The 12,345-nt window shown below is 38.8% G+C and overlaps 1 protein-coding gene across 1 annotated transcript in view; it reads left to right on the forward strand.

The window, feature by feature from the left end:
* Positions 1-364: 364 nt before the first annotated feature.
* Positions 365-12,345, forward strand: part of LOC127651656 (phosphatidylinositol 4-kinase type 2-beta) — a 30,630-nt gene continuing 18,649 nt past the window's right edge. The window contains exons 1-3 of the mRNA XM_052137601.1: positions 365-850; positions 8,299-8,450; positions 12,074-12,274. Of these exons, the coding sequence (XP_051993561.1) occupies positions 517-850; positions 8,299-8,450; positions 12,074-12,274 (687 nt within the window). The 5' untranslated portion in view covers positions 365-516. The remainder of the gene's footprint in view (positions 851-8,298; positions 8,451-12,073; positions 12,275-12,345) is intronic.

Raw genomic sequence — 12,345 nt, forward strand, 5'->3', positions numbered from 1 at the left:
CCTTTTCCTTTAATAAAAATAAGCATCGAAAAGTAAGTTTAAAGTGTGCTCCTCTACCATACCTATCATGTGACTTTTAAAATAATAATTTGTGAAACAGCATGTATATGATAAACCTAATGTATGAAAATGCCATCATCTGACTTAAGTCTTGAAGTTTGTCCCAAATGCACGTTTTAAGAAAGTCTGGACTCAGAGGAAGTCCGCAAGGGCTTTAGGCTGCCATTTGTTACAAGGCCAAATTAAAATTTCATCTACTGGTCGTTAATAACAAACAAGCGTTACTATACCTTTAAGAAACCTGCCCGACAGCGTGGGTGAAAAGCGCATGCGTGAAAATAGAGGAAGTCGGTAATGGTGACGGATGATGTGGACATGAAAGGATCATCAGCGCGTCTTTACGGGAAAAAAACTCTGCTGATGACTGACACCCGGCTATGAAGTGGGATTTATAAGAGCTTTATCCGAGGTGTTTGAGTTTCTCTGGACAGAGACATAATCAAGCCACTGTCCACGATGATGGCAGAGTGTGATCCCACCGACGGCGAGCCGGAGAAAGGCGGCGGAGATTTGACACCAGAGACAAACTTTCACCAGTCGGAGCTGCCCGCGGTGCTATTTGAAAAGACCCGGGCCGCACAGTCACTGGGACTGTCGCTGAATCCCGGGGCAGCGGTCCGGATCTCGGACTCGACGGAGAGCATGCTGACGGAGCTGGAAGCGGACGGGTCGGGGGAAGAGGCGCTTTTGTTACTGGGACCGGCCGGAAATCTTTCACCCCGGGTAGGCAGAGAGAAGAGGACGCGAAGAAATAGACACAGCTCTTCGTCTGAAAATCTAGCGTCTCCAGGTGAGATATGTGAGCCGGTTAGCATTGCTCATAGTCTGATCATCATTAAACAAAGGTCTCTTAACCCAGAGGTCTGTCTATTCACACTTATGTTCTCTATACAGATTCTATATACTTCTATAAGTACCTGCTTTTCGTTCAACTGTTTATATATACACACATATATAAAATAAACAAATATTCAGATAATTACAATGCATTACATTCCTGTAGCATAAGAGTTAATCGTTGATAAGACCATACAAAAAGCGGCTTTAGAATACAATGTATTGTTTACTACCATATTATTGATCATAATCCAATCATTGGCATACAGTTCACAGCAATCCATTTCACAAGTGAATTTGTCAATCAGTTCGAGATTTATTATGAGGGCTTGTTTAAGGAGCCAGTCAATTTACACCTACGTCAGTCATGCTTGTGTAGTGTCTCGGGTGTGTTGTGTCATAAACATAAAAATGTTTAGGTCACTGTGTCAAGTTAAATATAGTTTAATACTCAATCTTTAAACACATTTTAAGATCCCTTAGTTCGGATTTGCGCTCTAACCGTACGTTCACACCAGAGGCGGCGAGAGCGTCAAATCGACCGGAAGTCATTCTTTTTCAATGACAGCCAGCGTCTCTCTGCGGCGAGAAGCGGCGCGGCGAGTCTTGGGCGGCAGATGGAAGTTCAAGAGCAGTCAACATTATGGTAATGAGCTGTGACGCAGTTCGGCGGCAACCAATTGGAATATAGAAGTGCTCCGCTCTAGCGAAGTCGAGAACACAACCGTGTAAACTTTGGTTCCCACCAAACATTCGTTCCGAAGATAAAATGTAGAAACGAATTATTGCCGTGACGGGTTTCCCTGTAATATATGACCAAGACCACAGTTATTATTACAAATGTATTTTATTTTGATAACAAACAACTATAATTTTAATTACTTTCTGCCATCGATCGATTTCTTATTTTCACATTTTAAAGAGTTCATGAGGATATACGCTACTTGTGATCGGTCGGCAAAAAGTAAATGGTCGACATGTCTGGATGTTTAAATTGCGGCCCCTTTAAATATAGTTCACAAAACAAAGCATTCTGAACAAACTTTGCCGCTTATTTCAACTACGTCAGAGCGTCCTTGAGCGTCGAAGGCAGGGCAGCCAGAGCGAATTTTGACGCTCTCGCCGCTTCTGGTGTGAACGTACAGTAAGTGTTTTGAACGCAAGAATGTAACGCACGTTTGTGTTGTTCTGCCTACTGAAGTGTTTTCTTGACTCTATAAACTTTGCGTTGCTCATACAGCTGAAATTTCACTTACTGCCCTCTGGAGTAAACAGGTGGTACTACAAGCTTGCATTTCTCAGGAATCTTCCTTAGTATGGTCCGGGGGCATGCGATTAATTGTGTACATTTTTTTAACATGTTATTTTTTGTAAAATTAATCGCACTGAATTAACACGTTAAATCGACAGCCCTAATATATATATTTACACACACATTCAAAATATACTTATTTAAATTTTCAATTCCCATTTAGAAATTAGACTAATAAGTTCCATTTGCTTTTGCAACATTATCAACACAATAATTCAGTCAACCTTAAAATCAAAGGAAGAAATCAAAGTCCAAATATTAGAGAACAATAAACAATGACAGACCATGCTTTTATTTAGAGGTAACCAGGCCCCCTCCCAAATGACTGACACGTTTCGTCATTTTGGTGTATAATCTGAATTCAGCGTGGAAAGGAACGCACAAGGGACTAGGCTCCATTAGTTTCCATAGCAACCGCGAGTGTTCTGATTCTGTTGCTGCATTCCAAAAAGATCAGCAAATATACCTTGGGGAACTTGCAAACAAGTGAAATTAAAAACATTTTTCAGAGAGGGGAGATTGTGTGTCTCCACCCCTACAAATATTATACACGTTTTTATGTAAAAGAATAGAAATACACTAAATGAAGTACTCAAAGTTCTAAATTGACTCTCACACATATTGCATTCTGTGCTTGTACCCCTTCTGCTTATCTCTTTAGTGGAAGAAAATAACTTTGTCTGTTATACAACCTCTACTCTACAGTTAACATGCTCTTTGAACCCAGGGCACACGTGTGCAGAGATATCTACCAGAGCAGCTGCTGAGATATCTCTGAAACTCTTGATATGTGTACTTGGTTGTTTCTTTGTTTTGCATGTGTTTTCATCATTCAAGGTGCAGATGTACTCACAATTTTACTCGCCCAGCAGTGCGGCATATTGATGCAATGAAGTTGCAGTTTCTTTATGTTACATGCTAATGGGAGCTTCATTTGAGTATTGTTAAGCCAGAGAGTGGAAAGACATTTTCTTCTATTTTTTTGTTTGAGATCCACATCTGAGCCTGCAGTGAAATGGAAAAAACACAAGTGTTTCTTAGTTTAGGAACTGCATTTGCATTGCCCAGTTGAAATGCAGATATTATTCGTTTCGTGGTATATCTCTATGTGCTGTTTTGCTTGGTTTAATCTGATTCGTTATCTCCACAAAGAATGCAAACACTAGATGTGACTTGAATTACACAGGGAACCTTCTAACTTAGTACATTACGAAAATATAGATTTTAAAAATGAACAACAGGGCCCAAACTCTTCAGTTCAATTGCTATTTATTTTGCACACATAATAATCAACACAACCAACACTGAAGTAAACTTTAAAAGTACAACTAAAAGATTGATGATTTTAAGAATCGATATCAGGATCATTAAGATTAAGACTAATCTGAAAATGTCTGTTTTTTACCTGGCCCTATACATGACAGAAACCAGATGTGTGTTCTAGTTAGATGTACTAGACATTAGAAATTGCCTATTTAATTATGATTCACAAGCTTTCCATTAGATTTCGATTTGACTGGATAGCGATTCATATAGGGATACTGTTTTTACGCTCACAAAACACTTTTTAGGAACACCTGTACACAGGGCTGGACTGGTAATCTGGCATTCCGGGCATTTTCCCGGTTGGCTGACGCACGTTTTGGCCGATCAGGGGTGGAATGGCAATCGGGAGAACAGAGCGGGCCGGTGGTTTGGCCGCGAAACGTGCTGAATGGGCCTCGATAAGCAACAATGAGACGCTGCGTTATGCAGAACAGACCACAAAACGGTGCCGTGATATGCAGAATAGAACACCGAACACACCCAACCCCCACTCAACAGTTGGGCTAGTTGCCATGTAAAATGCCGGGCCGAATTCTCTTACCATTCCAGCCCTGCACACCTATTTCTTCATGTGATTATCTTATTATCCAGTCATGTAGCATAAGTGCAATGCATAAAATTATGCAGAAACAGGTCAGGAGCTTTAGTTAATGTTCACATCTACCATCAGAATGGGGAAAAAAAACAATCTCTGTGATTTGGACCGTGGCATGATTGTTGGTGCCATACGGGCTGGTTTTTAGGATTTTTGTAACTGCTGATCACACACAACAGTCTCTAGAGTTTACTCCAAATGGTGCCAAAAATGTGAGTGGCAGTTCTGTGGACGGAAATTCCTTGTTGATGAGTGAGGTCAGCAGAGAATGGCCAGACTGGTTCGAACTGACAGAAAGGCTACGGTATCTCAGATAATGTACAATTGTAGTGCGCAGAATAGCATCTCGGAATGCACAACATGTTGAAACTTGAGGCCAAATTGTTGAGGGAGGGTGCATAACATCAGTTATGTGGTCGGTTCTGCATAAAGCGGCGGCATTTTAGCTTATTGCGGCCCATTCGGCCCGTTGCACAGCCCACTCGGTTCTCCCGATGGCCAGTCAGCCCCTGATCGGCCCCAAAGTGCGTCAGCCCACCGGGAAAATGCCCTGCTTGAGGTGGATGAGCTACAACAGCAGAAGACACCATTGGACAGTTTATTAGCACCATAGTGTTCCTAATAAAGTGCGCAGTGAGTGTTTATTACAGTGTCCATTTTGCTTACAGATTAAAGAAATTATCTCTTGTGTCTCAGCTAATGCTCTTTTAGGTACAATTTGCAAATATACATTTTACAAATTATATTTTCATCATATCGGTCACATTTCAGCTTTTGAAACATTTTCAAATTCAGTCTATGCCTTGAAATTGCATGTTTTAGGTTGCAGGTGTATTTTTTTTCTATTCTAAATGTACTATTTACAAATATTTACATTTACATGTGGAACATGTGTAGTCATTTTATTTTGCTTTTGAAGCATATTGGATGTATTAATACTACTATTCAGAGATGAAAACACTAGTATTTAAGTTGTCAAATGCACTCCGTGAGCCTAAAATAGCTGGAAGAGCTTTTTGAAAATGTGTGCAAATTTGGCAGTGTGAACTAAATTAATTAGAAATACAAGTTATGAAAGTAATTAATTTCTCAGACTCTTTCAGGCCTAATTCTACTAATCAAATTATCTCATTGTTAAAGCACACCATGACTGTTTATAGAGCTTTATAGACTGGCATTAACTCATTCTTTATATCAGACAAACACCTCCCGCAGGGCCTTAACATCAACTACAGAAACATTCAGATCAGAGGTGAATTTGGGATTTGCACATGTTTAGATCAGAATTCCGCCTTGTATTTTGATTGTACACTCCAGTCTTCAGTGAAACTTATGCCATGCCTCAAGATAAATTACATTGGCTCAGTGGGGACATGCTTTTGAGGTGTCTTCGATGGGTGTGTGTATCTATAATAGAGAGGGAAAGTGTACTTGTCCTCTTGTAAATGTTTAATGGACATCAGAGAGCCTCGGTCTGTGTCTAATAGACTCGCACGTTCACTCCGGGAAAGCTGCCCAGGCCATCAGCTAAATGTGTGTGTGTGTTTTACCTTTTTGTAGGCCACTTTCTGTTTGTTTTTCTGCAGTGTGTGCATTCATTGCAGATCATTGTGAATCTCAAAATAGTGGACTATATAGTGTGAATATTGCTGTAATCCTTGGTGAAATGCAGCCATCCCTGGGTATGGGTATAATGTGACAAACACAGAGAGAGTGTACAAGTATGTGTGCTATTGAGCAAGTTTTGATTTGAGTGCTCTGTGTTAATAAGCGACACACAGCCCCTCTCTACTTTAGTTCGGATCATCTGATCATCTGCCGTCTCTTTACAGAGTGTGTGTGTGTGTGTGTGTGTGTGTTCATATCCTGGCCCAGAAATCTGCACACTCATAATTGTGATATCTGTCATTCAATAAAGTGCTATCCCTATTCCTAGCATATTGTTCATTATATAAATATTTTGGCTGATTTTGTGTTGCTTTCGGCTACCAATAAGAATGTAGTACTCTCAGATGCATTTAATACATTTCCTTCAAAATCAGTGCAGAAAATACAAAAATAGGCTGCAGATTCCACTTGGGCCTGTCCATAAATTGTATATGAAATGCTGATACAGGTCCCGAAATCAGACATTATTCCTTAAAGCGGTCAAATCTTGAGAAATTTCATTTCAATCACTTTTTTTAAATAAGACTCAAAGCTTCCGACCGAGTCCAAAAAGACTATTTATTCCAAAAACGGCTTATTCTTGACTTTCACAACTTTTTGACATCAGCTATATAAATACATTAACATAACACTGACCACATTGATATATTAAGACTCCTATTTAGCCAGAGGGGAACTGGCCCCCACAGGGAGTCTGGTTTCTCCCAAGGTTATTTTTCTCCCATTATCCAACATCTAATAAAGTTTTGTGGTCCTTACCAGAGTTGCCTTCGGCTTGCTCTCTGGGGTCATAAATACAATTATTATTAATTATTATTTAAGTAAAGCTGCTTTTGAAACTATATTTTCTATTTTCAGAGACTTGGCATGCTCTGTCATAATGTTATAATGAAGTAGGATTTATTCCTGAACCCCACAAGTACCAATAATAAGAATAAAATGTGCAAAAGTCCACAAATTGTGCAACAGTTTGCAGGGCCTAGTTCAGTACAGATTGTTTGTGTGAGCCTGTCACAATTAATTGGCTTTGTAAAAATGTCATTGAGGAATTGTAGCAATGCTAAGTAATCTGGCCTGACAGCATACCCATGAGCAAGCGCTGCACAGTGCTCATTATACTTGTAAAGAGGGTGTACATACAAGTCTTAAAGGTAAAACAGAGAGAGGATGGAAATGGTCATGAAAATGGCAACTTAACATTATAACTGGACCTCGGTAAAAATAAATAATTCAAAATGTGCAGGGTTCCCATGGTCTTAGAAAACCTGGAAATATCAGGGCATTTTAAGTGTTGCCCAGTCCTAGAAAACAAGTCATGAACATTTCTAATTTAAAAAAAAATTCCTTAAATATGCATTTTTCTAGTTATGCTCCAAAATTGTTATGAAATATTTAATTGGCTAAATATTAATATTGCATAATGAAACACAGAAATGAACATTCTTGGCTTAAACTGATACCAAAATTCTGGCCCGAAAACCAAAATATAATTATACATTCTAAATGTTATTATATGTATTCTAATAGCTAATTATATGCATGAGGCCATGAGTACTGGATTCCAAATGGGTCGGTTTGGATTCTTTCATGTGTTTGACTAACAGTAGGTGGAGATATATGACCGGCAAAAATTTCCGGCTAGTTAAATTTCCGTGCATCCCTAGAGTAAAACTTGCTTGTAAGCCATAATGATGTCTTATTTGTAAGCTAATTATTCTTTGGAGTACATCATAATTCAATATGAGTGATACATTAGTGAATCGATCAGAGTGTAAATAATTCTTAAAAGTCCTTTCTTCATTGGTCACAAAGTGTGGAATACTTAATGTACTATATGACCCTTTTAAAGAATAGGATCATCATAGACTGATGTTCTTAGCCTGAAAAGCCTTTATCCTAGATCGGTAGCATTTTCTTTATTATTATTATATTTTTTTTGCGAAGTGTTACAAAATATACTAAACTGTGATCAGAACCCATCTGTAAACTGTCAGTATAAAGTACAAAAAAATGAGAAACTACTTTGGCTGGTCTTTAGATGACTTGCTTTGATATCAAACCTTTCATCTGTGGTTTATTTATTTGTAGCTTTTTGCACCCTGCCATCACAAATGCCCAGTGCTCTTTTAATTTGTATCTTTTTGAACAGATGGAACAGGCAAGCAAATACCAATGAGAGCTCAGCACAGATTCTGAAGGCTGGCTTTCAGACAGAGATACTGTTTTACTAAATTGCATGGTAACTAGTGATTCAAATTTGAAGCTGCAATTTCTAAGAGTTTGTTTAATTTGTGTTCCATAAATTTGGCCTTGTGCTTGAATTTCATTCAGTGTGTGAAATTGTTAAAAGAAAGTAGTCACCCAGTATATGCCGTTTCGCTGTGTGATATTTTGAGATGAGGAATAGGAATACAGATATACAAGAGTCTAATATTAATTAATACTAATAATAATTTTAGTCTTATGCTAAAAATCACTGTGTGCATTTTTGTGTGTATAGGTAATAGCAGTGGAGAATTCAACCATTTCCCAGAAGACCCAGTGTTTGGCGAGATTATTCAAAGGGCTGAGCAGGCGATTGAAAATGGCGTCTTTCCCGAACGTATCTCGCAAGGATCCAGTGGAAGCTACTTTGTGAAGGATCCCAAAGGGGTGAGTCTGTTTGAATGCTAAGTATTGAAGCTGTGCCTAATGGTAACGTATAAACAAAACCCTTTTTTTTTTACTGAAATAAAAATGATAAATGCATTCCAAAAACTGAAACTAAACTACAATTCATTTTCCAAAACTAACTTACCGTAATTTCCAGACTATTGAGCGCCCATGAATATAAGCCGCACCCACTGAATTTAAAAAAAAATATTATTTTGGACATAAATAAGCCGCTCCTGTCTATAAGCCGCAGGTGCCTACCGGTACATTGAAACAAATGAACTTTACGCAGGCTTTAACGAAACACGGCTTGTAACAAAAATAAATAGGCTTTAACGAAACACGGTGTGGCAGCGGGGGCGTGGTCAAGCGCACGTCCGGGAGAGAAAAGCGGTAAGGGCGCTTACACCTGAGCTAAATTATGTCTAACACCTGTGTCTAATTTCAGTAAGCATGGGGAGAGCGGCATAAAAAGGCAGCAGCCACAGAGCTGACAGTGACACACGTCAGTCTAGTGTTGGCGCATAGAAGAATTGAGAAACTTTATAAAATTGATTGTAAACATTGCTGTGGCCATTAAAAGCCTTACCTGGGACGTCAAATGCCCTGCTGAAAACAGTCACACTGGTGCCCATGTGACAGTTTTCCCAAGAAGGACACGTGAAGCAGGGCACTTGAAATTAGACACCGGTGTTAGACATAATTTAGCGCAGGTGTAAGCGCCCTTACAGCTTTTCTCTCCCGGACGGGCGCTTGACCACACCCCTGCTGCCACACGGCTTGTAACAAAAAATAAAAAATTAGCAGTAAACCATAGCCTACCAAGAAAGTCATTGGTCACTATCTTCCTCGTCCTGTGCACTGAAACCACTGAAATCATCTCCTTCGGTGTCGGAGTTGAATAGCCTCAGAATAGCCTCAGATTTAGTTGTCTTTTTGCACTGAGTCAATTCCTCACGCTGCTTCCAACGTCTTATCATCGACTCATTAACTCTTTCCCCGCCAGCGTTTTTAAAAAAAAGTTGCCAGCCACCGCCAGGGTTTTTGACGATTTTCGCTAAACTTTAATGGCCCGCAGAATATTTTCTTCCATGAATATATGAAGATGCTATATATCACAATAAAGATCTGAGCCTCTGCTTTTAGGCAAAAAAACCCATTTTATTTTATCTTCATTTGTTCTTTTTTTATTGCGACTTGAACAGAGGTCGGTTTTGTCAAAAAACAACATTTCAGACAAAAAGCTGATAAAAAGGCATGTTTATGTCTGATATTTTGAGCTTCCCCGCGACCCTGTACACAGGATAAGCGGTTGACGATGGATGGATGGATTTTGAGCTTCTCAATACTGCACTTCTTCATGTTTGAGACGATCGCAGTCTGTTTCTTTGATCAAAGAGTTGCGTACTCTTTCAAAACATGCAGAGGGGTCTTCCTTACCGTATAACACCTAAAACACGGAAACCCGGAAAATTCCGTGTTTGGCGGGGAAGCGTTTTTTCATAAAACACGGAAAATTCCGTGTTTGGCGGGGAAAGAGTTAAGACCAAGCTCCCGTGCAGCAGCTCTATTTCCTTTTCCAACAGCCAGATCAATCGCCTTCAACTTGAAAGCAGCATCATATGCGTTTCTCCAAGTCTTTGCCATGATGAGGGTGACAAAATGACTACCGTAATCAGAATGATGGGAAGTTTGAGTGCGCTCGATTTAATCTAAACAGTAAACAAAAAAAGTTGTTTGACCTTAACCCGTTCGGCAATTTCATTGGTCTAATGAAAGCTTCACGCCGCCAAAAAACTTAGCACGTCACAGAATGTTTTTTTTTTCTTTTTTTTTATAAAATTTGAAAGCGGGAAAAATCCATATATTAGCCGCGTCATTGTTTAAGCCGCGAGGTTCAAAGCGTGGGAAAAATGTTGCGGCTTATATTCCGGAAATTACGGTAATATAAAAATGACCACAAATACTTTTAATAAACAGCAGGCTATTTTGTAAAATTAGACTTTTACAACCCGGCTTCATTAAACATGAAAATGCCACTAGATGTGGGTTAAAATGAATGGGAAATTAAATGATTGGTTAACACATTCACAGCCCTAAAATACTAAAACTAAAATTCAAATGCAAACTAAATATGCTTAAACTAAACTGAAACTAGAAAACACTGGAAAAACTACAACTAAAGTACACTGAAAGTACAAACTGTAATAATATAAAAATATAGCTGTAAGCAGCAATAATGGGGTGAAACAGACCAAAGGCATGTAAGGAAGTATAATTGGACATCAATGATTATGATTTTAAGAAAAGCGGCTTTAAAAAAAAACATAGGTAGTTGCTTATATTACAATGCAATTTATTCTAACTTTTGATAGAGGTGGCACTGTCACCAAATTTATTTAATGCTGTCAGGGCACGGTAACAGTTTTATGTCAATATGCCGAAGTGTTTGCCGAGATACAGCCTCGGATTCATTTTGGCATAACAGTTAGGTCTATCAAAAAAAATTCATAACTTTTTGCAGAGAGTGTCCTTTATGTTAATTTCAAATATCATGCAAATAAGATGTCTAGAGGTGTTCGCAAAATTAGGATTTCAATTATATTCAAAATGGTGGACAGGAAGTTTGCCGACCATGGCAAAATAGGTATCATCATACTTGTATGACCCAATGAATCTAAAGAGAGCAGTCACAGGATGGTAGGCCAAAATAATCAAACATTTTATGCTTATAATGTTATAAGCATTTTTACACAAGGCAGTGTTGGCCCTACATTTATACAGGTACCCTCGGGGAATGGTGCCGATTGTATTGACCAATGCGTTTGTCTAGGAGAAGATCGAAAAAATATGTTTTTTTGGAAAATTCAAAATGGTGGAAAATCTATTCTGGCATAAATGTAAACCATGGTAATAAAGCCAAGGAATCGGAAGGAAAAATGAATTTAATTCTAGGTTCAACAGTTAAAAGTCATAACTTTTTTGAGCATAAACATAAGTGCAAATTTGAACAGTTGGTGGCGCTAGAGGTTTTGCGTTAGAGACCCCAAATTTGTGTCAGTTACATTTGAGAGTGTCCTCTGTCAGTGTGCCAAATTTTATATCTTTCCTATTTACAGTTCTATGGGCTGCCATAGACTTCAAGTGTGGAATAATAATAAGAACACTACTAACGGATACAGTAGGTACATATACGCATCTTTGGTGCTCGGCCCCTAATAAAAAATTGGAACGAAAGTAATCCATGAAGTCAAAGGGGATTAGATGTAATGTATAGATGGAATTTACATTAAATTCCAGCTTTGTTAATTAAAACACTACAGTGAGTTTGTATTTTGATGATGATGAATGCACTTCACGTCATTGTGCAGTTTGCATACAATGTCATGCTGCAGTCTTTAGTGTTGGGTTATGCATGCGTGACCACCTCTCTCCTGTGAGCTAGATGCATACATTATGCATGAATGTTAATGTTGCATTGTTTGGATCCATTCTCTCAGAAAAACAACGTTTATTTAGTAATTCTCATTTTATATTTATGATCTGCAGTAGTTGTATACAAAATTATAATTCAAATTTGTTTTGTTGTTGAATTATTTTTTCTTGTATTTTCTCTTCTGCAGAAAATCATTGGTGTGTTTAAACCAAAATCAGAGGAGCCTTATGGTCACTTAAACCCTAAATGGACCAAATATTTCCATAAAGTCTGCTGCCCATGCTGTTTTGGCCGTGGCTGCCTCATCCCTAACCAGGGCTACCTTTCTGAGGCAGCTGCCTCGCTCGTGGACCAAAAACTGGGTTTGGGGATTGTACCCAAAACGAAGGTGAGGTGGGCAAGGCAACTCACAAATTCATAACCGCTTCGGTTGAACTAGTACTTGAGTTCCCGCAGAAT

This window comes from Xyrauchen texanus, chromosome 11 (genome assembly GCF_025860055.1).
Source record: "Xyrauchen texanus isolate HMW12.3.18 chromosome 11, RBS_HiC_50CHRs, whole genome shotgun sequence".
Lineage (NCBI taxonomy): Eukaryota > Metazoa > Chordata > Actinopteri > Cypriniformes > Catostomidae > Xyrauchen > Xyrauchen texanus.